At 47.0% G+C, this 27,412-nt stretch overlaps 1 protein-coding gene across 2 annotated transcripts in view; it reads left to right on the top strand.

Annotated features, from left to right (window-relative positions):
* Positions 1 to 26,814, top strand: part of PEX1 (peroxisome 1) — a 101,286-nt gene extending 74,472 nt beyond the window's left edge. For both annotated transcript variants that reach the window (XM_086796199.1, XM_086796200.1), the window contains exons 16-18: positions 24,025 to 24,142; positions 25,365 to 25,664; positions 25,760 to 26,814. In XM_086796199.1, coding sequence (XP_086652325.1) covers positions 24,025 to 24,142; positions 25,365 to 25,664; positions 25,760 to 25,798 — 457 coding nt within the window. In that variant the 3' untranslated portion in view covers positions 25,799 to 26,814. The remainder of the gene's footprint in view (positions 1 to 24,024; positions 24,143 to 25,364; positions 25,665 to 25,759) is intronic.
* The last annotated feature ends 598 nt before the right edge of the window (positions 26,815 to 27,412 follow it).

Genomic DNA, 27,412 nt, shown 5'->3' with positions numbered 1-27,412 from the left:
CCTGCCAAATCCCCCGAACAGTCCCTGCTGGTGGCTCCAGTCCCCCCTCAAAGGCCCTGAAACACCGGGCTCTCCAGGTGAACCAGATGGTGAGGCTGCTGAGGAGCTTCCATCGTAGATCCCTCTCCTGTGTCCAGATGGCGGACGAGAAATCTGGTGAAGGAACAAGGCGAGGCTGGCCCCTAATGAATCTGATGGCCTGGCTGTCCTGCTCCATCTCGTATCCCAGAGCAGGCCCTGACGATGTCGACCAAGCAGCGGCACCCCACGTATACATGCCCTCTGGAAAGAGGGGGGCCAAAATGCGCAGCATCCTCAGCCAAATCTGTTGCGCCTGTGGACAGTCCCATAGGCATTGTCTCTGTGTCTCCAATGGGTGGCCGCATCGGACACAGGCCGCCGGAAGACCACTGTAGCCAAGCCAGGTGCCAAGTGCAGAGTCCCTGTGGGCAACCAGCCACCACTGAAAAGTCGAGATCCTGCGTGCCTGTCGACTAGCCCAGAGCCTGGACCAAAAATCCTCTAGGAACTCCTGTGAGAGTCCCTGTAGCCGCCAATGCTCCGATGCGGCTGGAGAGACCATCCTCCTCGCAGTCAAAATATGCCTCCCCAACCGAACAGTGTACTGGAAAAAGGTAATCTCTGTGGCCTTGGGGGATGCATAAGGATCATGCCACTCGTACTGGTTCTGGCCACACCTTCTGGTCCTCGGCAGTTGGGACTAGAGGGGGTGTTTGTATTTTAGTGGCAGCATCTATTATACCTCATGTTATTGGGCATGGTGTTATCATCCTGCTAGAGCACGGTGGATCTTGATCATGCATGAGGGTCAGAAATTGGGAATCTTGAATATCTATGCACCTAACGTGAGAGGTGAAAGGGTGGCCTTTTGGGACACCATTACAAATGTCATTCCCCAGGTTGATCATTGGATAGTGGGAGGAGATTTTAATATGGTTGAGCAACCTTCTGACAAGAAGGGTGGACGCGAAGGGGGTTTACACCCTTTGGAGCGAGCCTCATGGGAGAGGTTCATGCTTTCCTTTTTTGGCAGGGATTGCTGGACTGAGGATGACTTCCAGAGAAGGCCAAATTCCTTATCTTTCTCTTGGCATAACCGCAGGAGCGGGGATGAGAGCATCTTTGCAGGTATGGACAGGTTTTATGTGGATTGTTGGTCCTTGGACAGAGGAGGCACCATTGCTATTATGCTTGGCACCACCAAATCCGATCATTGCCCCGTCGTTTTGTGTCTCAGGGAGCTTGGGGCTCGCTCGGCCTCATCCTTATCCCTGACTTTCTTTATCTAGATGTTGACATTTCCCTTGAGATCAGAGAGATATGGAGATCTTGTGACGGTCCTGATCCTCATCATAATATTGCGCTAGCTCTTGAGAGAACCAGCCATCATTATCATAACACTGCCTTGTCTAAGAAGAAGGAGGCTTTGGACAAGGAGAGAGCTATTAGGCGTAGGATTGCTGCTCTTCAGAGGGAACATGAAAAGCATCCACATGCGACTTGGATTACAGACCTCTTGACCACAATTAGAGCAGAGCTGCAGTTGGCCATGGATAGGAGGGCTGAGTTCGCCTTTCATGCGAACGAGGCCTTTTGGACTCAGATGGGTGGCCGATGCAACAAAGAGTTTTTTTCAGCACACAGGCCTTCCCATAGTAGGGATTCTGTGAGGTACTTGCAGGATTCACAGGGTGAGTTTTAGATTGAGCCTGATAAGGTGAGGGGTATTGCTTCAGAATTTTATCGGTCTTTGTTGATTGCAGAGGTGCCCTCCCCTCATAGAGATGTGGCATGGCAGAAAGTTTGGGAGTGCATGCCCAGGCTCATTACAGATGCTATGTGTTCTTCCCTGGATGCCCCTTTCTCGAAGGATGAATTCCTTCACGCACTGCATGCTCTTTCCAGTGGTTCATGCCCAGGGGATGATGGTCTTTCTCCCACCTTTATTCTTTTTTGGGATCATATTAGAGATGCTATCACTGTTGCCCTTCAGGAAATGTGGTTGTCGGGTATGATGCCTCCATACCTCACGGAGGGGCTGATTCACCTTATCCCCAAGAGTGGGGACAAGACTGACATCAAGAAATGGAGGCCCATCATCCTCCTTGGATCTGCATATAAAATCTTAGCTAAAGCCTTGAGTATAAGGTTGCAACCGATTCTCCAAAGGACTATCCATGATACCCAGAATGGGTTCCTCCATGGAAGGAGTATATTTGATAACATCTTCTTTCTGGGAAGCTGTCGAGTGGGCAAAGTCTAATCTGCAGCCTCTTGCCATTCTTTTGCTTGATTTTGGAAAAGCTTATGATAGAGTGGATTGGGATTTTTTGGAGGGCACTATGGCATACATGGGGTTTTCCCAAAACTGGATCAGAGGTGTGTCTTGCCTATACAAGGAGGCTCATAGCAATGTTTTAGCCTGTGGGGGGCACGGTGAGCGTTTTTCAGATTTCCCGTTTAGTGAGGCAGGGCTGTCCCCTCACCCCTTTACTGTACCTCATTGTAGCTGAGGCTATGAGCAGGTTTCTTCGGGCTACCCTTGGTGTTGTGGGTCTCATGCTGCCTTTATGTACGGAGGAAGAGTTTTTGGACTCTGAGTTAGCAGATGATACGGCGTTGTTCCTTGAGGCTTCACATGCTTGTTTATGTGCTTTCCGGACAGCCTTGAAGGCCTTTTGTTTGGCAGCAGGAGCTTCTATCAATTGGCATAAGTCAGTTGGTTTTTGGATCAGTGATTCTCCTCTTGCAGATTGGGGTACAGATGTTGGTTTTACTTGGATTGAGAGAGGATGCTCTGCCAGATACCTTGGTTGTCAGGTGGGTGTTGACATCTCCCCTACACAACAGTTTGCTCCAGTGCTCTTAAGCATTAAAAGCAAACTTCATCACTGGAGTAGGAGGAAGCTCGACTTGGCCTCTAGAGCTTTGGTGGTTAACCAAGTTTTGCTAGCCACGACTTGGTTTATCGCTTCGTGCTGGATTTTTCATAAGGGCTGCATTGGCCAGCTTCGTCGCCTTATTCGGAACTTTCTTTGGTCAGGGCTTGATGGAAATGCACACACCAGGGCTAGAGTTGCTTGGGAAACCATTATCAGGCCTAAGCAGGAAGGGGGATTGAATATCATTGACCTTGAGGTGCAATGTAAGGCTTTGCTGTGTAAGTTGGTTGTTAGGGGCTTTCTTCCAGGCACTGAGCCGTGGAAGGACTTTCTCATGTAGCAGATCACGAAGTGTGTCCCTGTTCGCGGAGGTGACTGGACTCTCAGCTCACGCTTTATTTTTTCGGATGCAGTTCACCGCTCCCCTTCATCCCCCCTGGTTAGGTCCCTCCTACGGGCGTGGGACTGCCTGAGGAGTTTTTTGGTACACATCCCCCCGTGTTCAGCGGAGGAAGTTAATCGGTAGCCCATTCTGTGGAATGATTTGATCTTAGATGTGCATGGTAGGCCTTTTGGGGCAGCTATGCATATTCTTTGGACTGGCTGGAAGACCCTTTGCCCCACAGTGTTGGCTTGGAAGAGATTTCAGAGCCTCACTGAGGTAGAGAGATTGGATCTCACGCAGCATTTGAGAGGCTCTAGTCGGAGGATTGCACAGATTGATGCAGCCATTCCCAAACACTGGATTACTGGATCTTTTTTTGAAGAGCGTCATCATTCTTGGTTTGGGGTTTTTTCTGGGACAAGTGTTCCTCTTTAGGTTATGGGTCTCCCCTTGCCTAGGGAGGATGATGTACCGGTCTTTTTTTCTGTACAGGATGGATGGCGGTTGGAGAGATGTGACGTACACAGGACCTTATTGAGGGCCCCCAGATTCGTCCAGTCAGAGTTGTTGGCAGGTTAGGGAAGCACGTCTTTGTTGACCCCCCTCCCCCCCTCCCCCAGGGATGATCACAGAGAGTGTTAGCCTTTGGTTGTATGGTGGCTGCCCTATCAGACATTTGCATTGGGACCCCGGTGAGTGGGTGTGGAAGGATGCTTGTAACCCCTTGAAAAGCATGCCTTTTTTCAGTTATACGGTGCGGAATGCCAGACATCTTATCTTGGGACACATTCAGAGTGTCCCTACTCTTAGACCCCATTGGGAATCTTACTGACATTCAGAGGGTTTTTTGGCGGAGATTGTGGCATTCTTATAGGAAGCCACAGATTTCCTCCTTTATCTGGGTTTCTCTTCATGGTGGTCTGGCCACCAATCGATGGAGGTCAGTTAATGGTGCTTGCCCAGCTTGCCCTAGATGTGCAGGAGTTTCGGAGTCAGTTTACCATTGTTTATGGGAATGCAGGGAAGCACAGAGGGTTTGGTCTGCGATTGCACACCTCTTTGGTAGGATTAAGAGGGATGCTATCGTTTCTTTTGGTTCTATCATTTGGTGGGCCTCAGCTGAGATTCATGGGACTGACAGGAGCTTGGCCATTATGGTTAGGCAAGGAGTTGCTTGGCAGTGTTGTCTTCAGGATTTGCCACTTTCACACTTTGTCCCTCCGGCACAGAGGTTAGATAGCTCTCGGGAGATTATTGCTAGCATCTCAGCCTGGAATATCTGGAAGGCTAGATGCACCGAGGCCATTGAGGGTACTCCCGTTCTTGTTTCTCAGTGTCTTTGGAGGATTTAGAGTGATATTATTCACACCATCATGGCTACCTGGGCCAGAATCCAGGGATCTTCGAGGGCTGCGGAGAGGAAGCGCGGCCAGTTTATGAGAGAGTGGGACATTGGTATGTTTTTCACGTCCTCTCACTCGGGACCCTATTGGCAGCACAGGGCTCCTGATTGGTTGAGATCTCCACCTTTCTTGGTGTGAAATCTCCATTTTGTAAAATTTTTTCATACTTAATAGAAGTCTCCTTTCTGAAAAAAAAAAGAAGAATTTCATAGTATGCTGAACACTGGAGTGAAGCATGTTCCTTGCTCTCCACCTCCTTTGCACCAGTGCCATGTATATCGGAAGCTTCCTATGCTTGTCAGATCAACTCTTGGTCCATCTATACATGCAGTCTATGTGATGAAACATGGAACTGCCCCATAGAAATCTGATAGGTGAAACCCCAAGTATCGTGGCATCTCAATAAAACCCCCCTTTTCTAGTGTGAGGAAATGGTCTTTATATAGACTCATTCTTGATTGGAGAATGTCAAGTTGAACCTGTGTCCTGTAAAGCTGCCTAAGGTCATCTCTAATAACCTTTGTTGCACTCTTGTTTGGTGAGTATTTTTCTTGTGATTGTGTACATTGGAAAGGTGGTAATGCATCCATAGAGAGTCCATGAGATGTTGTCTGATGAGTGGGCACAGCTAAGCGTATGGAGGGACTTAAGGCCAGTCATGGGTAGTCTTTTTCTACCCTGCATTCAAATGTATCTTCTGTATGCATGTAAGCAACTGAAATGATGCATCTATGTGATTTGGGTGTGCTGCAAACTGTGCTAAGGTGATGTGATGTGGTATACTGCGCATAAGGTGTTGGAGCATCAGTATTTGTAGTATCTATATCAAACTCCCCATGATGTCCATTAGTATGGTGTATGGTCTAGTGCACCATACATCATACTAATGTGACAAGGAAGTAAAAAGGATGTCCCTTGGTTTGACCCTACTGAAAGTGGGCTTGAAAGCACTGTGTGTGTGTAAGAGAGAGAAATGAAATGAAATGATATATTAACGTCCTCAAAAGGCCAAAATGACCTATGAGACCAAAAAGGTTACAACAATTGGTGGATCTGATACAATGTCTATGTAAGAAAAGCTAAAACAACTAAACAACGAACTGAAACTGAAACAACAACTATGAGGAAAAGTAAGGTACTAGGAGCTCCTAATGGATAACATCTGGGAAGGAAAACTCCAGCAACAAAGGTAAGCATCATATACATCACTATCCAAAGATGTCTCTCATCAGTCGATGGCAGATATCCTCAATGTCCTCCATGGTGATTACTCTTGACTGGACATCTCCCATGCCGTGCTAGTATGGTCCGGATCCTTTGTTGTAGTCTCCGCCGGTGTCGGGATGGGCCTCTCATCTTGGGGCGCCTGGACCGCCCCAGCTCTATAGCCCGATCAATCAGTGTACCTCTGGTGCGGCTATACTCTGGGGCTAGCTGCAATGCCTGCTGGCCTGACTGCTCAATCTCTGGTCGAAAGAAGTTTGTAATCTGCCTCTGTAGGTGTCTCTCCCTCTCTAATCCCCTCCCTCTCAAGAGACCCTCTCTATGTCTACGCAGCTCCAGCAAGTATAATCCTAGGCATCTGTGATCCTGGTATCTCATGACTCTGGAAAGTGGTCCGAAACCCTCTCTTAACAGGCAGTGAAAACGGCCTCGTATCTCATAATATACTGGACAGTGACATATGTAATATAACTCTTATCTCTGGCTCCATCTGGCACATCTGGCCTTAGCTGGTACTCCTCTGAATCTGCCAGTCTCAATCTCTAGCTGGTGTGAAGATGTGCACATCTGACCAATAGCACACCGTACCCCATGAGAAATATGAGTATCCATGTAGCTGGGTCTAATCACAAACCCATCCTCCGTGAGCTGGAGAAGATGATCTCTATAGAAAGCCATCTTCGTACCAAGCTCGTGTGTCGGCTGTATCCATGTCCTCCTAGTGTCTAGCTGAGTCAAGTCCTGCCTGATAAGTCTGGTAATCTCTGCCCGTGTGAGAGAGAGGGAGGGTGCATCCAGGGAGTACTGAAATGGAGGTAGCCTTTCCATACTAAAGCCATGGAGTTGGAAATAAGTACAATGAGTGGTGAAGGGGATGGAGCTCTACTACTAGGAGAATGCAAAGCTATATGCATGGAGTATACAATCATGATATGCAACCTAGCTAGCTCCATCCTGTACCATACTGGGGGTATAAAATGGTATACATCAATGAAGGGGGTGTCCACAGCTCCCTGAAGAACATGCCTGGGTGTGCTCTGAAGCGAGCCAGTCGCTCCACACCCTCTCTGTGAAACTGAGCTCTGATCTCTGTCATCTCTCTCTGGTATAGGCGTGGTGTCCGAAAGCCAGGTGTCCTCTGTCTCCTGCGGGCTCTGAGTGTCTCTGCTCTCTGAAGAGTAATTCCCTGCCATGTAGGGGTTGGGAGTGGGATGGATCTCTGAAAAAATGTAGTAATCTGTGTCTGTCGTTCCCTCTCTGGAGCTGTCTGAGCCTGTAATGATGTCTCTTTGTGGCGCTGTATGTCTAGAATGAATCTCCCCAGTATGCGCTGGTCTGCTGCCTCAAAGATCTGGCGTAGGGAATGTGGCTCTCTGAATAAAAAGGGATCTCTCTCTCTGATGGCTGTATATGCTCTGCATCTGCATACATAATGCTCCTCACTCTCCACCTCCTCTCTGCACAATCTGCATACCCTCTCCTCTCGGGGGATCCGTGCTGCTCTTCCAGTCTCAATCTCCAATCGGTGTGATGAAACTGTAAGCTGACCAATAGCCACTAGGGAGCCGTGTGGTAAAAAGCCCTCCATGTATCTAGGTCTCTCTATAAATCCATCATCAGGGTTACTCATGAAGTGATCTCTGTAGTATAGCATCTTCGGTGGAAGAGGCTGTGTAGGCGATATCCATGTCTCTCGTGTATAGAGCTGCCATAGATCCTGTCTCAATACTCTGTTCCTCTCACTATGAGAGAGACGAATATGTGGTGCATCCCTGTCATACTGGAATGGTGGTAGATGATCCATGTCTAGGCCATGCTGTGAGAACCAATGTGTGACCTGTGCATACCATGATCCTCTGTCTCCTGCCTCAGCCAGCTGTCTAGATGCCTCAAAAGCTCTGTATGACAATCTGTCCTGTGGCATCTCTCTGAATCTGTCTATCAGCAGGCATATAGTCTGGAATATGGCCTCTACCATCATAGGGGGCGCAACAAACTCTGCTTGGGTAATGTCATGAGGTACTGACGGTTTGCTGTGTATCATGCGTGCCATCATGAGGGCCTGTGGTCTCTCTATCTGTGTCCACCAATGGGTAGCAAGGCCTAGCGCCCATACCGCTGCTCTATACATCAATGCCGGTGTGACTAATGTGTCAAATAGCCACCCCTTCGTCCGAGGCTCCTGAAAATGCGCTTGGTGGCACTGTCTCTCTAGCATAGCCAATGCTGCATATCCCCATGTCAATCTAGCTCTGGCTGCTGAACCCATGGTGAAGCGTGTGGCTGCTGCAGAGAAGGTAACCCCTAGGTACACGTATGATGTCACCACCTCCACCTGGCATCCTGCGAGAGTGAATATCAGTTGACTCCTGCCCTGTCTCGATGTATGAAAGACAATAAGCTTGGTTTTCCCAAGGTTCACAGTAAGACCCCTCTGTGTGCTGAAATCATTGAGTGCATGTAGATGCTGCTGTAGACCACCTGGAGACTCAGACACTAATACAATATCATTAGCATAAAGCATAATATGTACTGAGGTACCTGCTAAATCAACCCCATCTCCGCCTCCCCGTGTAATGAAGTCAGCCACCTCATCAATGTATAACCCAAATAGCGTGGGGGAAAGTGGGCATCCTTGCTTCACACAAATGATGCTAGCAATAGTCTCGGACATACCTCCTGGACATCTGACTCGCCCAAAAACCTACTCATATAATGCATATATGCCCCATGTCATATCTGCTGGTATGCCAAGAGACTGCAGGCGCTGAAGGAGCCTCTCTCGTGGTTCTGTGTCAAATGCCTTGCGGAAATCCACAAAGCAGCAATAGAGCTTTCTCTTCCTCACTCTGGCCTGATCAATCATACATCTCAAAGTGAATACATGGTCAGTGGTAGAGAAAGCTCTCCTGAAGCCTGCCTGCCCTGATGAGCGTAAACCTGCTCGCTCAGCATATAAGCTAAGCTCTTGCTCCAACACTGCACCATAGAGTTTAGCCAGCACGTGGCCAACCATAACCGTCCTGTAGTTGCTCGGATCGAGCATATCCCCTGTTTTGTGAATCGGCACGATGGTGTGCATCGTCCACTCCGCAGGCAAACCCTCTGCTAGTGCCATGTTAAACAGGTGTGCAAGAAAAGGAGCCAAAGAATCTACTGCATATATGAGATGCTCACCCTGCAGGCCCATATGGTCGGCGGCCCGTCCATGCTGTAGGTGGCGGCGGATAGCTTCCTGTACCATCGAGTGGGTAAAGAAGCTAGCTGTGGTAGGTCGAGGCTCCTGTGGCTGAGGTATAGGTGGCTGTTGTGGGGCGTGGTATAGGCCCTCTGCATATGTGTGCCATGTCTGTGGGTCTGCAATAGGTGTTGAGATACAGGAGCTAGAGATCTTTCATTTCTTCATGAGTAGAGATAGCCCTGTCTCATGGCGGCACTTCAGAGAGCCCCGGACACCTGCGAAGGCTCGCCTTTTGCGGCGAGTAAGTCTCCTCATCTCTCTCCTCGACTCCTGCTCTGTGATGGCTCCCAAGGTTCTCTGTATGCAGAGCCGTGAGTATAGGGCTCTGCACTCATCATCGTACCATCTGTTCTGGGGCATAGTCCCAGATCTCGCAGGCTCTCCTGAGTGTACACGATGTGGGAAGCTCTGTAATGCAGCCGTGTGTAGGAGTGATGCCAGCTGGGCTGTAATGGTATCCATAGGTGCCAGGGGATCCATGAGTAGGAGCCCATCCTCTACTCTGCCAGTGTATATGTCTGCCATGTCATGTGTGAAGTAGATGGTAGTGTGGCGTCGGTATGTGGGGGGCTGGTGATACTGGTGATCCGGCTAGTGAAAATGCCAAGTATGTATGATCTGCCCCAATAGGACGAGGTGGAATGGAGAATGAGGTGACAAGCTGCGATGCCTCCAAAGACCCCATAATGTAGTCTACCACCGTGCCTCCGGTCCGTGTATGACCCCCATGTGGGAAGCATGTCAGCCCTCCTGATCCCGGCCATTGTAGCATCCCGTTATAAATAACGAGACGATGCCTGGCTCCCAACTCTAGTAAGTGGTCCCCATAATGTCCTCTGTTTGGTCCAGTGTCCTCTGATGCCCGACTAGCCCCTATCTCCTCTGGATCCACAGGGTGGAGGATCTCCATGTCATCATAGTCATACACCTCACACTGTCTGCTCTTTGTGTGGGCATTGAAGTCGCCCGTAAGAAATACTTCCCCTAGTGTAGAATAATGCATAATCTCCTCTAACAGACAAGTGTATGGCGAGGCTCCTGTCTCCTCCTCATGTGGCATGTCCTCTGTAATGACTTAGGAGGATCCTGATGGAGAAAAGTAACATAGAGCTATGTATATAACCTTGTCCTGTGAGAGCTGTAAGCTGATCCACATGTATCTGGCCTCTGGATCCTGTGCTACCACTCTCAATCTCCCCTGTAGCTCCCGTCTGAATAGAACTGCTACTCCCCCCGACCCTCTCGAGGTACCCTGGCGTGTGGTCCTCCTGTATGCTGACTCCCACTGGAATCCCTCTACTCGAGGTAGCCCTCTCTCTGGGCTCTGATGTGTCTCTGTCAGAAGTATGATGTCTCTCCCCACCATAACATGCTCCAGTCGTCCAGGCGTGTGGTCCTCTGGTATGCTGACTCCCACTGGAATCCCTCTACTTGAGGTAGCCCTCTCTCTGGGCTCTGATGTGTCTCTGTCAGAAGTATGATGTCTCTCCCCACCATAACATGCTCCAGTCGTCCAGGCTGCACCCATAGTGAACCATTACAGTTCCATACTGCCATGTGTATCTCTGTTAGTGGCCTGGTCTGTGTCCCATAGGCCCCAAACTGCTAATCCATGGGCCGGCCATCAATGATGACCCGACCATCTCGATAGAAGGCCTTCTTGCTTTCTCTCCTCGCGTGTAAGACTCGAGAGAGAGAGAGGGAGAGAGAGAGGCTGGGATTTGAGGCGTGCTTTCTGAAGTCTTTGCAGATTGCTGAATTAGGGTTCGGAGGTGCTGAATTAGGGTTTTCAAGTGCTGAATTAGGGTTTGAGAGAACGGGTTTTCTTTGCTTTTGTACATGGATTTGGATGACCTGCTGCTGTTGGTGGCATGGCTGCCAATAGCCTTAACATGGATCTTATTGAGGAGATGATCGAGAAGGATGTGGGTTATGCTTCAGATGCCTCGGAGCAACAAAAACGTCAAAGGCTTGATGTTGATGCAAGCTACACTCTGGTGAATGTTGGACAGAATGTAGAGGAAAGTTCTCAGGTACCTTCCCCGGAGTTTGCACGTTTGTTGCAGATCACTGGTGAGCTTCTGCAAGAATATGTGAAGGCAAATAGCGTGCAAATGGCTGCAGTAGATAATGGTGGTGTGGTTGATATATGCATGGAGACTCCTTTGTTGCTACAACAGCTAGCAGATTTTCATGATCGTGCTGCTATCTTCTTCTTTACTGGGCGTATTCCGTTGTTGCCTCGTCTTAGAGCATGGTTGGGCCGCTTGGTGTCGCCTGAGGCACTTGAGGAGATTTATGACGGTCCGAGAGGCTTTTTATGAAATACTTTTTCGCACTTCGGAAGCCCGTAGGGCAGTCTTGGAGCAGGTGCCACTCTTTTTGGATGGACAATTGGTTCATGTGGTTCCGTGGAAGCCTATGGCAGAGTACCAAGATATGTTGCGCCAGGCTTGCCCAGTTTGGGTTGAAGTGAAACAATTCCCACCAATGTTTTGGCGTGTTTTACCAAGTCTCATGCGAGGTATCGGTGATGTCTTGGTGGTGCCTCGAATGACATCTAGAAACCGAAATCGTCTGTGCATGTTGTGGGATACGGGGACACCTAGGCCGACACATTTGCGTGTCAATATGGCTGGGCTGCAACCTTTAATGTATGAATTGAGGTGGGATACATTTGCTGGCCACTGTTTCAAATGTGGTGAGATGGGCCACTTTGTCTCCGAATGTCCTAAGAAAGAACAAGTTGTTGCTACCAAGGATATCGTTGATGGGCAGTTGCCCGTGGAAGATGAGCATGACACTCCTTTACATGATGCCCAGCACATGGATGTACATGTGGATGTTCAGAATGAGGTTGAGCAGCCATGGGTGGAAGTACGTGGTAAAAAGACACGATTTGTTGCCCCGCGGGGGGATTTCTTAGATGCTGTTTGGCAGGGGCCTTTGCGTACTCATCAGGGGCCCTTACATACATATGCTCGTCGCCCTTTGGGTTCAGGTGCCCAGCAACAAACCAGGATTGAGAGGCCAGGAGGCCAACTTTCTCGGGGTACAGGGGCCCTTGGGGTGGATAGAGTAGAACGCTATCCTATTAGAAAAGAAGCACAACAATAATTGCCTCTTGTGTTTGGTTCGAAGGGTGAGGTCATCTCGCCATGGGATGGTCATTACCCTTCGGCACGTGCTCGGGAACTCCAAGGGCAGTCTGAGATCACAAATACCATGTCTAAAAATGCAATGCTTCAAAAGGTTCGTGATTTGGCAGATTGTCCTGGGCCTAGTACACGGCCTTGTTGATTCCTTTTCTGGGAAGGCTTATGAAAATTGTACAATGGAATGTAAAGGGTATTTCTTCGCGCCAAAAGCAGTTCAGGCTTTGGCGTACAACTTTTTGTCATGGTTGGGATGTTTTGTGATGTTTTGTGTGCAGTTGAACATAAGCAGCATAAATTGGCTGGCAAAGCCTATGTATATGAGGGGTTTCATGTTTTCTACAGCGGACATCCTGCTTCGCTGTCAGGTGTTATGTTTGCTGTTTGTTCGCAGTTTCAGCCTTCTCTTCTGATTCAAGATGTTCATGGAAGATTTCTAGTGATACAGATTGTTTGGGATGATACGCCTTTATGGTTGTTAGGGGTATATGCTCCAAATAATGCTCGTGCACGCCGTTTGCTGTGCAATGACTTGTGTGCTCTTTCAATCTCTCATCCTGGCTTTGTGATGGGAGACTTTAATATGTGTGTCTCCAGGGAGCAAGCTACGTTGCCTCATTCTGTAATGGATGGCCCGGAGAGAATGGCGTGGGAAGCTTTTGCAGCAAGGTCGCTAAAACAAGACATGTGGTCTTGGTTGCATCCAAATGAAGGGGGTTACACTTATGCCTCACACCAGTTTCGGGGCACTTATGCTAGATTGGATAGGATGTATATTTTACATCAAGATCTCTTTTTGCCAGAGGTTCTTACTATGATGGTTGATCAGCAACAGGTTTTGTCGGATCATTGGCCGCTTGTGTTTGAAATGGTCTATCATCCTGTGGATGCATATAAAGGATTGTTGGGACGCTAGCCTTTGCGCTTAAATCACACTTTTTTGGAGCATGAAGTTTTTGATGTTTATATGCGTCAGTTGATACGACATTTCTCCACAAGAGTGTCCATGGCTGATTATCATGCTTGGCCAGTGTTCCTTACCAACACTCGGAAATTAGCGCGGCATTATGGTCTTACTAATGCCTCCATACAAAAACAGCATGTGGCTCTTCTTGAGTCGCTTTTAAAGGGCTTGCAGGCGTTCATGTTTACTGACTCTGGATGCTGAAGTTGTGGATGCCATAGAATGGCTGAAAAAGGAGCTATCTAGGGTGCAGGAAGCACAATATGTTCGCTTTAAACTACTTTAATATGGATTTGTGCATGGCAGGAATATTTTGCATAATATTCTTAATGTTCAAATTGGAGTGGATTATGCCAAGGCAAAGAAGCAAGAGATTGTGATGGTGCAGCTGGATCTCGTAAAAGCTTTTGATCATGTCAGCTGGTCTTTCCTTTCTCAGTTAATGACAGCCATGGGCTTTGGTCCGAAAATGGCTAATTTGGTGCATTTACTTGGCTCTGGCTCTATCAGGCGGATTATGCTCAATGGAGGACTTTCGGATGGTATTTCTGTCACCCGTTCTCTCCGGCAGGGCTGTCCTCTTAGCTCTCTTTTCTTTGCCATTGCCACTCATCCTATGTTATCTTGCCTAGATGCTATGGCATCGCATTGTGAAGTGGTTGGTTTGCATCTCCCTCATGGCAAGCAATTGGTTGCTCAAGCCCTTGCGGATGACACTTTTATGTTTCTCAGGGCCGAAAAAGCCAATATAGATCGAGCAATGGAAGCTTGGAATAATTTTGCATCGGCTTCTGGGCTGAAAATAAATTCAACAAAATCAGCCCTCATTGTATGTACGGAATTTGATCTTGAGGCATTAGGGTGGCAAGGCCATGTGGTGCATACAGGAGACATTGTTCGTCATCTTGGGTATCCGGTGGGTGTGGATGTGGACCCCCAAGCGCTTCTTGCTTGGATTTCTGCTCGGATCTCGGATAAATTTGTGTATTGGAAAGCTCAAGGGTGGCCTATGCACATGAGGGTTAAGGTAGCTCAGGTTATTATGCTTAGCATGATTTCCTATTTTTTGCCTTTGCTACCTTGGACGCAGAAATCTCTTCTCCGTTTGGTTGCTCCCATTCGGTTTATGCTGTGGAAGAGGCAAGGAAATATTATGGGTAAAACATGGATAGCTTGGAATCACATTACGATGCCCAAAAGAATGGGTGGGGTTGCTTTACTGGATGTCCGCTTGCATATGGTGGCGCGTAGGTGAGCGCTTTTTCAGGATATGTGTTTGCAGGAGCAGCCTTGGGTATTCATGGCTCGTGACTTGATTGAGTTGGAGGGATTGTCACATGGACGGACACGTGTGCAGGCTTCATGGTGGGACATTGTGAATGCGGCTCATCCTGTCCGTATTCGCTCATCTCACATTTTATCGCATATTCTCTTTTCTTGGCATGAAGTTCTACTATTGGCTCGGTGGGATCTTGGTCATGAATCACTACTTTTGAACTCTCTGCAGTTCGAAACATTTGTGGAGTCGTGTGTCATTGTTTGGCCAGACAAGATGCTTTACGCATACGACTCAACCACATGGTCAGGTTAGGCTTGGTTAGAATCCGAGATGTTGTGATACCTGGTCGTGACAGGCCATATTCGTTTCGTCGTATTCGGCAGCACTTTAGGGTTCCTCGGACATTTCAGCCACTATGGTTTGACATCATGCATGCAGTTGAGCCTTTTACTCCATTGCCTCGGCCATCTGCAGATCAGCCTTGGCTTGATTGGGCACTATGTAAATCTGGTGACTTGATATCACTTTCAGCTAACCAGGTCTATCATAAGCTTGTATCAGAGAAAGATTGGGTTTCAGCCAAGGCCAATAAGGTGTGGGGATTGCACAAGTCTAAATCATGGTGGCAGAAAACTTTTATGCATGGTTGGCAGTCTAAACTCCCTTACCAAGGTAAGGTTTTCATTTGGAGGATGTTGGTGGGAGGGTTACCTACACGGGATCAGCTCAGCCGTCGTAAAATTACATTGGCCTCTTGCTTCGTCTGCACGACATGCACTGAAATAGTTATGCATCTGTTCATGAGTTGTCCAGTGGCCCGTCAGATTTGGTCTTTCGTCTCTCGCGTTTGGGAGGCAGTAGAGAGGTCTACTGTTTTGGCTCATCAGTGGATATTTGGGATTTGTCCTCAAGTCATTACTTCGGATAGTCACCTTGTGATATTCCATTTCCTTAGATGGACAGGACTTCGGCATATTTCCTTAGTTGGACAGAACTTTGGCATATTTGGACTACACGGAATGGGTTCATCTTTGATTCCTTGTCTGGAATACATGGGCACATTCTACGTATCCGCGGTTTGCTGCTTTGGCAGTTTTCTTCTCTTCTCTCAGCTCAGTGGATGCAGATGTTATTTCGTTATGGTCTACGGCGGCTCGGTTGGCTCATCTTTGATGCTTTTATCTGGGATGCTTATTTGGCTAGGAGGCTTTCTTATTAGTGTACAGGTTTGCATGGTCATGATCCTTTAGAGGATCTTTTGTGGGGGTTTTTTTTGGGGCCATAGGTTCTGTGTGAGCCATGTGGCTGATGTACATTTTTACATATAATATAAAACACCATTTCACGAAAGAGAGAGAGAGAGAGAGAGAAAGAAAGAAAGAAAGAAAGATTTTATTAACGTCTTCCAAAAGACCGAACTCGGCCTATGAGACAAATCGGAGTACCTGTATGGGGTATCCTCTGTCATCCCAACAAAATGAAAAAGTACTGAATAAAAAAGCTGAATCTGGGTGTGCAGGGGATGGAGCTCTATTACTAGGAGAATGCAAAGCTATATGCATGGAGTATACAATCATGATATGCAACCTAGCTAGCTCCATCCTGTACCATACTGGGGGTATAAAATGGTATACATCAGTGAAGGGGGTGTCCACAGCTCCCTGAAGAACATGCCTGGGTGTGCTCTGAAGTGAGCCAGTCGCTCCGCACCCTCTCTGTGAAACTGAGCTCTGATCTCTGTCATCTCTCTCTGGTATAGGAGTGGTGTCCGAGAGAGAGAGAGAGAGAGAGAGAGAGAGAGAGAGAGAGAGAGAGAGAGTTAGTTAGTTAGTTATATTAACATTTACGGAAGACCCCAAGGGCCTATGTGACCAAAAGTAATACGATGGTACCATGGATATATTGAGCCATGGAAAATTAAAAGAAAAAGTAAAATGAAAACATCTGACAGTACGTGTGATCAACAGATGATCCTGTGTAGAGTGAGATATGTTGTGATCAGCTAATGATGATACCTGCCTCGGCCAGAACCGATCTGATGGTGGAGTGTATGTCAGGTCTTTGTGATGGGAGCGTGTCATGTCGGCGGAGAACCTCACGAATTTGTCTCTGTGTGGTGGAGGGACCTGATGCTCTGGGTCGGGGACGTCTGGCTTGCAGAATGGATCAAGCTCTCTCGCTAAGAACTCCTCTGGGGCGTGGGTACGGGTGGTGGGCTCTGATGTTGTAGTAGAGGAACTGTTGTGGGCACTGGATTCCGATGTGGATGTGTGTACCACAAAGAAATCTGTGATGGCTTTTTGTGAGGTGTCCTGTCGGAGCTGGGGCTGTCTCTCAGCATGCTGCCTCAACACTACATCCCTGTGTCGTTTGAGCTCCATCAAGTACATGCCCAAGCACCTCTGATCCTCAAACTGTATCACCCGTGTGAGTGGTCCGAATCCCTCTTGGAAGAGATAGTGGAATCTCCCACGTATCTAGTAAGCCGGGCAACTGAACATATAATGGGCCTCATCCTCTACTTCTCTTGTGGTGCATACTGTGCATGTCCTCTCCTCGTGGGATATCCTCAGCTCTGCCAGTCTCTACTTTGAGGCAGTGGGAGGATACCCTAAGCTGGCCGATCGTGATACGCATAGCATGTGACATGTGTATCTGTATGTATCCCGGGATCTCAAAGAATCCATCCTCGGAGAGTCTCAAGTACAACTCACACTTCTTACCAATCTCTGACGGAGACACCCATGTCTGGTGTATGTGTAGCTCGAGTAGACTAACTCGATGATCCGGTTGATCTCCTATCGTGAGAGATCAAGGTAAGGGGAATCCAGGCTATACTAAAATGGGGGGAGACAGTCCATCTGTATGCCATGTGCATGAAACCACTCGACTACCTCAAAGTACCATGCATGTGTCGGTCCTAGTGGTGGCTGTGTCATTGAGGAGGGCAGTCCAACTCATCTCAATTGCTCCCTCTCCCTCTCGCAATATAATTGCATAGAGGACTCTAGTGCTAGTCGTGGGAGGCGATCTTTGTCAAGTGTGTATACATGTTGAATACAAGTGACTATTCGAAAAAGGGCATTTGTAACCAGTTGGGCCACCCTGAACTCTGCATGCAGAATGTCATGTGGCACAGATAGCTTAATCCTGATCATGTGTGACAACATCATATCCTGTAGCCTCTCTATGCTCCTCCAATGATCCTTCCCTAGGCTTGGCCCCCAAAAGGTTGCACCATACATAGCCGCTGGTCGTACTAGAGTATCAAAGAGCCAACACTTAGTGCGAGGTTCTTGGAAATGTGCTTGGAAACACTGTCTCTCCATATGGGCTAGGGAGGCATGCCCCCTCACAAGTCGGTCAGTGGAGAACAAAGGGCCTGTAAAAGTGAATCCTAGATACACATACTCGTGCATGATCTCCACTGGGGCATCTATATATATGAAAGAAAATCATGAGGCGACTGCATAAGATGTGTATAAGACCATAACCTTGGTTTTGCCCAAATTGACCGTAAGGTCTCTCCCCCTGCAAAATCTGTCCAATGCATTTAAGTGTTTCTGTAAACCCTTGGCTGAATCTGAGATCAAGACAATGTCATCAGCATATAGCAATATGGGCACTACCGTCTAAGCCAATGGTGAACCTCTACCTCCAAAACTATCCAGAAATACCGCGATCTCATCAATGTATAGGCCAAAGAGAGTAGGTGAGAGTGGGCAACTCTGCTTAAGCCCAATAGTGCTACATATATCTCCCAAGGTCCCACCGGGTGCACATACTCGGCCGAGTACTGCCTCATATAGTGCCATCACACCCCATATCACCTCATGTGAGAACTGGAGCTCCTGCAAGCGCTTAGCGTCCTATCAGATAGGATTGAGGGACGGAGTCAAAGGCTTTGCGGAAATGCATAAAGCTGCAATACACATGTCTCTTTGAGGACCTCGCCTCCTCTATGATAGCTCGTAAAGATATGGTCCAGCGTGGAGAAGTTTCTCCTAAAGCCTGCTTGGCTTGATGCGCTGTTTCCCATCCTCTTTGCCATAGAGCTCATCATTTTCTCTAGTACTGCCCCATAGATTTTGGCCATTGTGTGACCAATCATGATAGTCATGTAGTTACCTGGGTCCGTGGGGTCTCTTGCTTTGGTGGATGGGGACAATGGTGTTGGTAGTCCAGGAGGGTGGGAAGCCTTCACAGAGTGCTCTGTTAAAAAGACTGGCAAGAATGGGGGCCAATATGTGGTGCCCGTGGGCAAAATGTTCCACGCATAGATCCTCATGATCTTTTGCTCTCCCATTATGCAGCTTTTTAGGAGCCCTAGTATCATGTGCACAGTGTGTATCTACCATGTGCTACAGGCACACAAGATTAGCTTCGAGGTTTGGGAAAGCTTGGAGCTAGGTAGGTTGATTGGCGAGCTGAGTTAGGGATAGACTAACGGGCGGGCACCCAAGTATGGATGCGCAGGCGCCCAAGTGTGGACGCCCGATGATTGGCCAAGAGCCTATAAGGTTAGTCATTCGTCGTATAGAGTCTTGCATGTTTTGTGAGAGCTCTATGGTCTGGAGCCTGGTTCTAGTGCAGATGTGCACCTGTTTTACGCAGCCGAGGCCGGCAGCAGTCTCGAGGCCCGCGAGGGTAGCTTCGTGGCGGTATGGGACGTCGCGAGATAGAGATTGGTCGGTACGTCGACCTAGTTAGCTCAGCTCGTGGCTCGGTGGCTACATCCAAGTCTGTGGGCTTGCCCACGGCTGTCATGGTTGGGTGGTGAGTCAGGCCTGCACCCCCTTCTTGTTTGTTTGTTTGTTTGCAGGTTTTGAGTCTCGAACCAGGAGCATTCTACGAGGAGATCCTATGGGGATTTGACAGTGCTATGAGAGCGTGCCTCGTGAACGAGCAAGTCGGTAGGTAGAGAAGATAAGGTCGAAGAAAGGTATGTGTTCAAGAAGCTTGCTGTTTTGTTATGCATGCTGCTGTTTTTTCAGATAGGGTGTTGCTTTTTCATCAAAGAAACCCGTGATGAGGGTGTTGGTGGTTAGCAGGGTTGTTTGCTTTGCAAGAAGAAGGTTGAAGGTGTTTGTGCAGTCGTATGAACAAGTTGTGAGAGCAAACAGAATATTTATATATATATATATATATAAAACACAAAAGCAAAAGCTCAAGTTGCTTTTGGGAAAGATTATATAAACCCCTTAAGTGGGCTTCTTGCCACACATATCTCAAGTTTTCAAGCTCTCAAGCTCTCAAGTTCTCTCGCACTATTCTTGTGCAAGATCGAATTTTCTCTCCACTTGCCCTCTTCAAGATGTCGACCCAAGAATCAAAGTTGGAGCCCCTTGTCGAACGCGAAGGCTTGCCGGCTACGGAAGATACCGATGCCGATCTTTTTGACGATTATGTGTCAAAATCGGATTTCCAAGAGTTCAAAGTAGCTCTCAAAGCTTCTTCTTCGGAACGTCAGGCACAAATCGCCGCCCAGATGCAAGCCTTGCAGAACTCCATCTCTCTCTTGACCACTACCCTATCTACTCTTTCGGGTATGGATACCTTGGCCTCTGCTTTAGGTCCCAACATTACTCCGGAATAGTTCGGGGCCGAGCAAAAGTTGCGTACCAAGGAGATCGTGGACACTTGGAAGGAACTCAACCCTAAGCCAACGACTTGGGCACAATTCGAAGACGTCTTCAAGAAGGAATTCCTCAAGAAAGAGGATGATTGTGATGTTGTTGCTCAGTTTACCGCTTTGACCATGACCTCGCAGCACCTCACTTATGAGCTCTACCTCCAGAAGTTTAGGGACTTGCAGATGAAAGCTACAAAGATGGATCCCACAACTCTTTTGGAATTCTTCGTAGCCGGTTTACCAGACTCATACCGTTTACAGGTTAAAAATAACAAATGCAAAACTTTGGACGAGGCTATTCATTTAGCTCGTATCTATGATGTTACAATGGTCTCTTCCAAGTCTAAACCAATGGCTAACAAGCACAAAAGAAAGTTCTCCGCACCACTGGCTAACACGACTGAAGGAAAGTCTTCGGACCAACCTTCGAAGAATTCAAGTTCGACACCAGCGAAGAAGAAACGACTCCTTAAAGCTTTGAAAAAACAAGGAGGGACGTTGTTTCATCTGCGAAGAAAAAGGACACATGCGTAACAAGTGCCCAAAGCAAAAGGGTGCAAAGACCAACGCAGGACCCAAACCAAAGGCAGCTAACCAGTTGTCTTTGACAGGTATGTCAGTTATTGTACTTTCTTGCCCTAGTTCATGTTCTGATTGTTTGTTCAACTCTAAAGTTTTTGGCTTGCATGATCTTCTCCGAGTTTATGGAGAAGTGAATGGCCATAGAATCCACATTCTTCTAGACCCTGGCAGCTCACACAATTTTGTTAACTACAAACTTGTGCAGAAATTGAGTCTTGATACGTCACCGAACGATCATACCTATGAGGTACGCCTACTTGCGGGTCGGCAAGTATGGGATCGAAAGGTGGAGATGCTACCAATCCAGATTTAGGACTAGAAAGATATTTTGGAATGCTATATTATGCACCAAAATGGATGGACGAGGATTATTTTCCGGATTATCCTGAACTTCTGAAGGCCTACTTGGAAGCTTTTCGGTTGCGGTCAACTGCTTAGAAGCCGGGGGAAATGTCACAAAATTCCTTATAGCTTCTATTTTTCTACTGTTCATGTGTGGCATGTGGAGCCTGACATGACATACATGTATGGTTGGTGTAGCTTGACATGGTGTGTCTGTGTGGCATATGGAGCCTGGCATGACAGTACATGTATGGCTGGTGTAGCCTGACATGATTGTACATGTGTGGCTTGTGGAGCCTGACATGGTGTACATGTATGGCCATGGAGCTTGACATGATGAAAGTCTCTAGGACTAGCTATCTTGGAGATCTTGTGTATTTATCTTCTGGGAAGGTTCCGGAAGGGTCATGAGCCTTGGACATTTTATCGGATACAACTGAGCAGATGGGTGTTTCTTCCAATATAATTGCACTCGTGTGTGCATGACTTTGATTTTATCTTTGGATGACTTGTCTTGTTTGCCTGGAAAATGCTTGAGATTTTTGCCTGTGTTGTCCATAGGGCCGGGATGCCTGGGCACCCTGTGGACGTGTATGTGCACACCTGTTTGGGACTGACAGGTGGTCTACATGTGTTTTATAGGTGCTAAGTATTCCCAAAAACTCAATTTACAGCTTTATGAGTTCACATGCTAATAATTATGGATGCAGGATCACACTCACTTATAAGTGACCGGACAACTTATAAGTGAGTACACATTGAGCAGGACTTATTTAATACATGTGGCGGCCAAAGACCGGACACTGGACATTATTTGGACCTCTTTCATGTAGGCGCCCCTTTCTAGACTAGAAAAGCACACGTGTGGGCTATTTTCAGCAAGGAAGCCTCTATTATTGACAAAAACTCCAGATTGGAGGGGGGCGCATGCTTTTCAGGGTGCATGAGGGCTGGTCGGTTGGTTTTCAGCCTGTTGGCAAGTTTCTACAGCCATCCATCGCGACTGAAGTTCACCGGATGCATGGGAGAAGCTGGCCAACTCCTTCTGCATGTTCTCCACTAGTGGCGAGTGGATTTACAGCTTGAATAGAGGCTGGACAGAGGTTGAAAACAGGGAGGAAGAGCTGGTCGTGGGCTGCCAGACAGTTTTCCTTCCGACCGGAGGTTTGCAAGCTTGTGCACAACTGCTGGTCGCTTTCTTCTGTGACTACCGAGGGCTGGTCGACTGCTGAAAACAGCCTTTGAGGGCTGGTCGACTTGCTCTATGAGCCAGATAGGAGGAAGATGATGATGTTGAGTTGTCCTAGGCTGAAGTGGGAGTGCTATGGGCTGTCCATAGTTGTCTTGCATGTGCTTGATGCGGGAATGCTCACTTGTGCTGAAATTGTCAGCAAATTCAGATATAGTGATGTTTTTCTTGTTTTCATATTGTATTGGAAGAAACAGGTGCAGCCAGTGGTGAACCTTGGGCACCCGCAAAGTTGTATTGGAAGCAAACTCCTTTTTGGTAATCTAACCATAAAGGGGGGCGGGGGGGGGGGGGGGGGGGGCGTGGTAGCCCATCTTCTGGCCCCTAGTGTGGTCTACTGCGCAGATTTGTCATCTTGTTTTATTTGGCATGCATATATGTATTTTCAGATTTCATGATTGATTAGATTTTCCGTGTTCAGTTGCCCCTTCCGTTTACAGGCGGTGGTGTGGTAGGGCTAGTGGCTGGATGGTGTACTAGCATGTGAGGAGAAAGCTAAGTATTCATGATCAGCTGCAACATCAATGGGGCGGGGTGAAATGGTAAAATCCAAGATGAGGGGTATCAAGGAGAGAGAGCCCACCAAGTAGTCCACTATACTAGCTCTATGTTCGAAGGGGTAGCAAGTGAAGGCATTGGAGCCAGGCCATTATAGATGGCTAAACCATGAGCTCCTCTAAGGGCTAGGAGGTACTCCCCATAGTTTGTACGGGCTGTCATGTCTTGTGATCTCCGCTCGAGATCTGTGCCCATAGTGTTGATCTCCTGGTACATGGGATCCTCTATCTCAAAGAAAAGTACCTGTGCACTGACGGTGCGGGCGTTGAAGTCTCCAGCAAGGAGGATATCCCCTAGATTGGAGAACTTCAATATGTCCTCGTAGTGTGGCAGGTATGGAGACTCCCCACTGGTGGCATATCTGGATGTGGATTTCTACATCCAGAGAGAGAGAGAGAGAGAGAGAGAGAGAGAGAGAGAGAGAGAGAGAGATTAAGCGTCGACTAAAGATCCAATGGGCCTATGAGTCCAAAGTGATACAATAATGTCCATGGCATATGAATGGAAAATAAAACAGAAAGAAAACATAAACATAGCTATCTCATTGGGGTGATAGAAAACTGTCCATGGAAACTCATCATGGAATACTAAGAACATAGAAACATGAGAGAGAGAGAGAGAGAGAGAGAGAGAGAGATTTCTACAAACTTCTACAAAGGACCCAAAGGGTCTATGAGACCAAAATGAGTTAGAGTAGTTCCATGAGGTAATTGCATCATGGAAAAAGAAAAGGAAATGAAATAACTAGCTACATACACAATATTGATAATGTGAAGAGACAAGTTAATTGTATGAGTACAAGAAGAAGTAGCAACCTGGCTCATATTATGAATATAAGGTACCGTCCATGGTATGATCTTTGTGCACGGGCATCATCTAGGACCTCATATAGGCTCTCTATGAGCACCTATGGTGGGGCCTCCCTGTGTCTCCGAAGGATCTTACAGATGTGGAGCTGTCGCATGGATGCCTAGGGCCTGTAGGATGGGGAGGTCTGGTACACTGCAGCTGATGTGCTTGGTAAAATTGGTAGGCTTGATAGCTTTTGTTCTTTTAAACTGCTTGAGTGAGATCTGACATTGAAAAACATATGTCACAATGGAACAGTCGGCCAGATCTACTTGACGCGGCACTACTCCGTCCAGGGCGACTTGATCGACTTCTTCTATGTGACTTCCCTACAGCAAGGGAACGGCTGGAGATATTGCAAGTTCTTTCACACAAGGTCAGATTCATTTGTAGTGCATGCATGCTTGCTTTAGCATGAGATTCTTGACTTTTTTTTTTCTGAAAGGGGTGAAAAGAACTTGCACTTAACAAAACAGGTTCCCTGATAGGTGAATTAATGTGTACTTCAGGGTCTTCAAACCATACGGGATTTTCTTACCAAAGAGAAGTACTTTTATTAGGGCTTCTTAATATAGGCACAACAAAGGTGTGGGCAGAAATGCTAGATTTTCAGGAGGATGCGTTGACATCACGTACAGGCGCACTTGGAGGATATAGACACTACATGCCTCTCTGCTTCTACAATCAGTAGATATGGGAGATTGGGGACAGCTTATAGAAAATTCTCATCATGCATATTAATGTACTAATAAATAATAAATATACATACATTCACATTGAATGAAGTACATGTGTGTTTGTGTGTGTGTGTTGTACACACACACACACATGCTAGGGCCTTCACACCATACGGAGGTTTTTTTCCCCCAACGAGGGGTACTATTATTAGGGGATTTAAATACATGCACAACAAGGATGTGTGCAGACCACACACATGCTAGGGCCTTCAAACCATACATAGTTTTTAAAGGAGTGGTACTATTTCTAGGGGATTCCAATACACACAGAACAAAGATGTTTGCAGAGATGCGTAGGGGTAATTTTTTTAGGGGATTCCAATACATGCAAAACAAAGATGTTTGCAGAGATGCTAGATTTCCAGGAGGATGTGATGACACACCCCAAATAGACACTACATGCCACTTTACTCATTGAGCTTCTGGAATCAGTAGATATGAGGAGACATCTCCTAGACTTTGGGATGGAATAAAGGATTGTCCAGCATTCTCTCAGGTCCCAGCTGTCACCTGCATGGAGGTGAGAAATTAGGAGGAGAGGGTTATATGAAGTCATGTGAAAATCTCCTTTCGAGACCCAACGAGATTGAAAAGGGTCCTTCATGCCGATGGGGCATCTGACTCTGTTTGTTATGTCTAGTATTGGGTCTCAGATGTGGTTCTGTTTCCGATCTCCCACATGCGTTGCCAGTCACGTGGGTGTGTAGAGGCAGTTAGTTGTCTAGATGATGGTGCAATGAAGGTGCCCTGTGGTGGGGGTTGCTCCGTCTCAGCGCTGAACCTACACAGGATCTTTTCTTTGCAGATTTGTGGCATTTTATAATGGTCTTAACAATCACCTTACATCGTTTGGTTATGCAGCTCCCGCTTGCTGAGGATACGAGTCTGGATGTGGTGGCTTCTTTGACAGAGAATTTCAGTGGAGCAGATCTGCAAGCTGTTTTATCGGACGCTCAGCTGGAAGCAGTCCACAGCTTCTTATCTGAAGCAAAGATTAAGGACGGAACTATTTCAGACAAATTGGAAAGTCCCATAATCACCATGGCAGTTTTGAGATCAGTATTGCTCAAGGCAAGGCCCTCTGTTTCCAATCAGGAGAGACGTAGGCTCTATGAAATCTATGAAATGTTCATGAGCTCAAGGGCATCTATGGCTGGAAAGGTAGAGCCGTACTTTGGTCTCTCTTGTTGCTTTTCTTTGTAGGATTTTTTGGTTGTTGCTTCTTTCTTACATAACTTTTCTCATGTTATATCCAGGCTAGAGATGCAAAAGGAAAAAGGGCAACCTTGGCATGACATACGAAGGGCAACCTCAGGGGTAACCTGAAGAAGACACAGTGCTTAAGTTTTTACAAATAATTCTACTGGATCATGATCTTATTTTGGTGTGGAGAAGGGATGTAGATACTCTGTGTGCCGTCGTTACCATTGTCACCAATTGTGTTATGACTCTGATTCAGCATATGACCAGACCACAAATCGGACAAGGATACAAAACCTTGAGAATTAGCTAGTATTATGAAGGTGTCTGATGGACAAGCAGAAGAGCACTTCATTACAAAGATCAAGATTCTTATAGACCAAATGGCGGCTATTGGGAAAGCGAAGAGCTTGCTTGAAAGTGCACTAGGGTCTTGCCCTATAAATATGATGATCTGGTCACTTCTTTGAATACTTAAGTGAGGAATCCTTTAACTTTTGAGGTTTTCCATGCCATGTTTTTAGAGGACAAGATTCATCACAAGGCTAGAGATGGTGGTGATTATGCCTTCTCAACCAAGCACAAAGAAAGGTAAGGGGAGGGACTCCGGTAATCCCTCTTCCTCGACTGAAAAGAAGAAGAAGAAGATGCTGAAATGTTTCTACTGCGACAAACAGGGATATATGCGAGACAAGTGTAGAGAAAAAGGGAAGGAGATGACAAAAATGGCATGTTGAAGCTCACCAAGGAGTTAAGCAACAATGTTGAAGTGGAATTGGAACCATTGTAGCAATTGAAGAGATTTGTGTACATCTCTATAGTCAGTTGGAGATGCCAGTCTGGTAGCAGATACTATCTCTTTTGTTTCAAGCAATGGTGATACTAAGATGCCAAATGATCAATAAAAGCCACATGTACTATCTCTTTAGTTTCAAGAAATGATGTAACTAAGAAGCTTTTAGATGTTCTCCATGTTCTATATATCAAGAGAAATTCATTTTTTTTAAGGACCATACAGACTATTTTGATTGAGTTGGTGCAGTGATCGTATGCCAGCAACAATGATATTGGAAGAGGAATGAGAATGAATAATCTCTATGAATTGTCAGCCTTTATTGTCTGAGTCGATGTGATTGTGGCATGAGAGATTTGGGCAGCGGAGCTATGTGGTATTGAAAGGGATGCAAATTGTGGAGCACCTATCAGCATTTTCTGAGATGTCAAATGCATGCGAAGCTTGTGATTTAAACACCCAGGTAAATACTAAAGATATGGCATTGGGAGAGGGAATGTAGAAATGGCTAGTTCATGTTCAAGTCTAGAGCTTACCTTAGCCTTGCTGAAGCATGTGTCGTTGGGTCTTGCCTTAGAGCCCCGATTGGAAACTCCCATGCAGGTGCACTAAGTGTACAATGTGTATGGTAAGGTCTGCTTGATATTAAGTGCATGGTAAGGCTGCTTGATATGTTCCAACGCCGTCTTATAACAGATAAGTGCTCGTTCACACGGGTAAGATGGCAAAGTGCCTTACGGGCGAAACCATGTTAACTACCCCCTTCTTAATGGTGACCGGGTCCTCACGTCACCCAAGCGGCGAAACCATGTTAACCAACGGAGTAGTTAACATACCCCCTTCCTAATGGTGACCGGGTCCTCGCGTCACCCAAGTTAGTGGTGAAGATGTTGCCGAGAAGTGGATGTTGTGGATG

This window comes from Cibotium barometz, chromosome 63 (genome assembly GCF_041138505.1).
Source record: "Cibotium barometz isolate CiBa-2024 chromosome 63, ASM4113850v1, whole genome shotgun sequence".
NCBI classification, from domain to species: Eukaryota; Viridiplantae; Streptophyta; class Polypodiopsida; order Cyatheales; family Cibotiaceae; genus Cibotium; species Cibotium barometz.
Note: the sequence above shows the minus strand (reverse complement) of the source record. Positions and strands in the feature narration are given on the sequence as shown.